The following is a 5,453-nucleotide window of genomic DNA, read 5'->3' as shown; positions in this document are numbered from 1 at the left end:
AGCGCGCCTCAGCGCCTAAGCGCTGACCATGCCTGAGGCCTTTGTGGTTGTGAATACCTACAGAAACAATGTGTTGCTGGTCCCCATGGGACTGAAAGGGATAATATTCCATATGCATGTCCTGGGGACAGTGGACTTTAATCAGAGAGAAAGTAGAGAAATCTACTTTTTTTTTTTGACAAAATAATATATATACATTATTTAAATTATAGTCAATACTTCTGTCCTGCAAACTGATGGGCTCCCTGCTCTATTTAAAAATAGCTATTACATGCCGTGATGGGAAATGTGCCCTCATTAAACATGGCCGCCGTGTTCCCACTTAAGGGCACAGTTACCAGAATCAAAGATGGCTTCCGATTGCTTCATTGGCGTGTCAGACGCTAGGTGACGCAGGAGTGTACACGAGCGTGCTCCCCGCGGCAGCACATGCGCACAAGCGCACAAGCCTCCGGGCCCTTTCCCATTGTCTGACGCCCAGCCAATGAATGAAGGACGGATGGGTTTAAGGGACCCGGAAGTAAAACGGCCGCTTGCGGGCTCTGCTTCCGGGACGGGAAGATGGAGGCGCTGCACCAGCTCAAGCAGTTTGACGCTTACCCCAAGACGCTGGACGACTTCAGGGTGAAGACGTGCGGCGGGGCTGTAGGTGAGGGAGCGGGCACCGGGGTGTGCGAGGGGCGGAGGAGGCCTGGGAGCGCGAGGGGGACTGCAGGGGGTGAGGGAGGAGAGAGTAGGGGGGTGAGGGAGGAGAGAGTAGGGGGGTGAGGGAGGAGAGAGTAGGGGGGTGAGGGAGGAGAGAGTAGGGGGGTGAGGGAGGACAGAGTAGGGGGGTGAGGGAGGACAGAGTAGGGGGGTGAGGGAGGACAGAGTAGGGGGGTGAGGGAGGACAGAGTAGGGGGGTGAGGGAGGACAGAGTAGGGGGGTGAGGGAGGACAGAATAGGTAAGGGGGTGAGGGAGGAGAGGGTAGGTAGGTGGGTGAGGGAGGAGAGGGTAGGTAGGTGGGTGAGGGAGGAGAGGGTAGGTGGGTGAGGGAGGAGAGGGTAGGTGGGTGAGGGAGGAGAGGGTAGGTAGGTGGGTGAGGGAGGAGAGGGTAGGTAGGTGGGTGAGGGAGGAGAGGGTAGGTAGGTGGGTGAGGGAGGAGAGGGTAGGTAGGTGGGTGAGGGAGGAGAGGGTAGGTGGGTGAGGGAGGAGAGGGTAGTGGCCTACAGGGGGGTGAGGGAGGAGAGTAGGGGATGTACGTGGGTGAGGGGAGAGATGGGGACGTAGGGGGGGGGTGAGGGAGGGGAAAGTAGGGGGGCTGAGGGAGGGGAAAGTAGGGTTTTAGGGGTTTCCATTAGGAAGAAGGTAGAATTCAGTTAGGATTATTCTAGATCTTGGTGATTTTTAAAGATGAAATCTTCCCTAGGAGCAATGTGTGCTAATGACAGTGACCTGTTTAGGGGTCACATTGGTTTATTGTCTTTTAACCAGAAATATTTAGTGAGCGGAGACCTGGGTGGGGGATGATTTTCCTCTGGCTGCTCCCTTTTGTCTGATGGCACTTTGTGTTCAACATGAGTTTGCACAGGCAGAGCCCCCTCTCACCCTCCCCTTATCTTTATTGGCTCTCTGATAGGGACATCGTAGGGGGAGGGTAAACAAACCCCTTGATTGACAATGGCTCCCCATCCAGAGGCCCAGAAGAAATGTATTTTCACAGAATTAAAGCCGCCAATCTTTGCTTTTAGCACAGTTAAAACTTTTTAGGGAAGCCAATTAGACTATTAAATGCTTTATCAAGGTTGCATTCGGGTCGGCAAACATGGCACTGCACCTGTAACCCACTAATCTTTCATTAAGTCGCACGAAGGCCTGCAATCCAAGTATAACTAGCTATTTCTGATCATTCAATTCACCATGCTACAGAAGAACTTCAGCTCCATGTAACCTTTCTTTATCTTGGCTCAGGGTCTTCAGTTGCATATTGTGGGCAGCACGTGCGATGGAAAACCTTCTAAAGACAAATCCAGTAGATCCTTTTCCTCTTGCAAGCTAAACTTCCTCTGCTCCTCTTTCCTTGTTATGGGGAGGGGCTTATAATGGTAAACTATAGGGCTGTTATAAAAAGGAGTAGAAGTCGTGTGTGTTCCCTTTAGAGAACACACACACACACACACACACACACACACACACACACACACACACACACACACACACACACACACACACACACCAGGACTGCCTTCTCTTCTGCTGCCGCTTCTCTGCACGGTTTGCCAATTGTCACCCTATGAATTTTGAGGACGCTGCTCTTCGTCGCATTATGATCGCCCACCTCCGCTACCGCTTTATGATCATTAGCTCCTCAATGCAGAAGGGTTACTCTCAGAACAGTGCATAGAAGCCCCAATATAGAATGTCCAATATGACATTACTTGATACATTATTTTTTTTAATTCCAAATATGGGTCATTTAGTTCAATTGTTTGGCCAAACATGCATCCTTGTTAAGGTGACCCTTTCATCAGGTACCTTCACTACCAATGTTATACTTTATGCTTTGTATTTCCTCCACTGCATAGGTTAGTGTTTTTTCAACCAGGGTTCCTAGGGGCCCCTTGGGTTCCCTGGGCATCCTAAGGCTGCGGTCCCAGTGCGTTCTGTAGCACGCACGCCCGAGGGCGTGTGCACAGCGCTTCACCGCAGATCGCGGCCCTGGGAGAGAGGGAGCGTTTGTGACGGGAGGGGGCGTGGTGGGCTTTTTGCGGGGGCATGGCCATCACCATGACCTCACGTGGCTGGTCTGCCCTCATTGGATGAACCGCTGGCGGGGGCGTGGCCACGTCTCCGTCGCAAGTTCCACATACAAAAAAATTGTATGTGTGAACTTGCAGTACAGCGCGGCTGCTAAATGCGCACCGACGCATGTACTTGGCCCGGTAGAACGCACTGGAATCGCAGCCCTAATGGTTCCTTGCAATTTTATGGTCTTGAAAATTGTACTAAATACAGAAGAATTTCCAATGCATCTGATCTCAGACGCACTATTAGAGAGGGTTGGGGTTCCTTACAGTGCATCTGATCTCAGACGCGCTATTAGAGAGGGTTGGGGGTTCCTTACAGTACATCTGATCTCAGATGCGCTATTAGAGAGGGTTGGGGTTCCTTACAGTGCATCTGATCTCAGACGCGCTATTAGAGAGGGTAGGGGTTCCTTACAATGCATCTGATCTCAGACGCGCTATTAGAGAGGGCTGGGGGTTCCTTACAGTGCATCTGATCTCAGACGCGCTATTAGAGAGGGCTGGGGGTTCCTTACAGTGCATCTGATCTCAGACGCGCTATTAGAGAGGGCTGGGGGTTCCTTACAGTGCATCTGATCTCAGACGCGCTATTAGAGAGGGTTGGGGTTCCTTACAGTGCATCTGATCTCAGACGCGCTATTAGAGAGGGTTGGGGTTCCTTACAATGCATCTGATCTCAGACGCGCTATTAGGAGAGGGCTGGGGGTTCCTTACAGTGCATCTGATCTCAGACGCGCTATTAGAGAGGGTTGGGGTTCCTTACAATGCATCTGATCTCAGACGCGCTATTAGAGAGGGTTGGGGGTTCCTTACAGTGCATCTGATCTCAGACGCGCTATTAGAGAGGGTTGGGGTTTCTTGCATAAATAACATTTATCCATTACATTTGTTTAGGGCGGTGAATGGGGCAATGTTTGTTAATATAGTGTTTTTTTCCCCTTGGCTCACACTGTCCTTATTAGAGACCCAATAAAGATAGGGGGCCGGGGAGGGCTCTGCCTGTGCAAACTCTTGTTGAACACATGGTGACATCAGACCGAAGGGAGCAACCAGAGGGAATCACAAAATTGCTTTATCTGGCTTTATTCTCCACCGTCTGAGAGGCAGTTGGTCACTTGTACGTTACAGGCGCCTCTTGTATGTAAGCGGTTAATGCAATTGTGCTTTATGAAGATCTGTATATATCTTTTTCTTTTCTATCGACAGTTCACGATCTGCAGAGCTTTGGACTTGACAATGTGAGTATGATCAGAAATAGCATTATTAGACCAGGGAGTGGCTAAACTCCAGTCTTCAAGGGCCACCAACAGGTTAGGTCAGGGGGGGCGCAAACTGGGGGCACAAGATTTATTTGGGGGGGGGGGGCACGTCGGTTATAGAGGCCTCCGCGCTCTTCCCCCCCAAAGCATTTAAATTTAATGCCAGGAAGCGCTGCGTGGCCTCTAACTTATTTACCTTGACTTTGGGCGATGCGTTGCCGTGGCATAAAATGACGCCGCAGGTTGACATAACATCACATGACCCCGGCGGCGTAATTTGACGCCAATTGTTAGGTATGGGGGGGGCGCGCGAGCACTAGGGCTGAGCAGGCAGAGGGCGTAGCGCAGAAAGTTTGCGCACCCGTGGGTTAGGTTATAAGGATATTCCTGCTTCAGCACAGGTGCTGCTGCCATTCTGACTAAGTACCAATGTAAAGGGGTTTTGGCTGCACACCACAATATAATAAATACATACAGTTTACCGGTGCTGCTGGTTATAGGAAGTACCTGCCAGGCAAATTCCAATATACACTGAGGAAAAAAGAGAGATCCAGCGCTCCACGGATTTCAAGATAAATGAATTTATTGTGCCACACGACGTTTCGATTAGGCCTAATCACTTGAAAAAGACCTGTTGGTCGAAACGTCGTGTGGCACAATAAAATTCATTTATCTTGAAATCCGTGGAGCGCTGGATCTCTCTTTTTTCGCCATTCTGATTAAGCCACTGATTGCGCGACCTGTGCTGAAGCAGGGATATCCTGAAAACCTAGCCTGTTGGTGGCCTTTGAGGGCTGAAGTGGACCACCTATGCGTTAGTTGGTACCAGAGCGAAACCATTGCCCTGTGGATCAGCGATGTAGGAAATGGTCCAAAATGTGTTGGAGGAAATGTTAACTGTTTTCCAAAATTAAATTCCCTGCTAAATATTTCACCAAGCATCACCATGCTAATATCGGGAAATTTGCCTTAGATTTGGGGCTTTCAGCGAAATACCACCACTCTGTGAGCGAACCCTTGTTTCCGTATTTATAGTCTCTGCATTACGTGATTGTAGAGTTATTAGCATATTAAACAGTTATAGTGCACATTGGCCCAGATCCACACACTGGTGCTGATCTTTAGCACGCCTCCGCTCCCATTCATATCGTTAGGAGTATGGCCGTGCTAAAGCTTGGCACCCTTTTGTGTATCTGGGCCATTGACTTATTGCTTGGAGCATCGCGTTCGAGCTGTGACTCAGCCGCGGTTATATTCACAACTCCAGGGTACGTTTTGCTTGGTTCCTGACCTCATGCAAAGTTTTCACACATCTCTACGGACCAGATTTGATAGAAAAGTGATACATTACAATGTGCCTTCACACCTGCAAATCCTGTTAAGCAGGGCGTTGGCTTGACATGTCGC

General features: G+C 50.0%; 1 protein-coding gene across 1 annotated transcript in view; it reads left to right on the top strand.

Moving 5' to 3' along the window:
- The first annotated feature begins 453 nt into the window (after positions 1–453).
- Positions 454–5,453, top strand: part of LOC142475392 (endoplasmic reticulum-Golgi intermediate compartment protein 3-like) — a 61,472-nt gene continuing 56,472 nt past the window's right edge. The window contains 2 exon segments of the mRNA XM_075581309.1: positions 454–649; positions 3,994–4,025. Coding sequence (XP_075437424.1) covers positions 562–649; positions 3,994–4,025 — 120 coding nt within the window. The 5' untranslated portion in view covers positions 454–561.

Source organism: Ascaphus truei, unplaced genomic scaffold (genome assembly GCF_040206685.1).
Source record: "Ascaphus truei isolate aAscTru1 unplaced genomic scaffold, aAscTru1.hap1 HAP1_SCAFFOLD_1204, whole genome shotgun sequence".
Taxonomy (NCBI): domain Eukaryota; kingdom Metazoa; phylum Chordata; class Amphibia; order Anura; family Ascaphidae; genus Ascaphus; species Ascaphus truei.
Note: the sequence above shows the minus strand (reverse complement) of the source record. Positions and strands in the feature narration are given on the sequence as shown.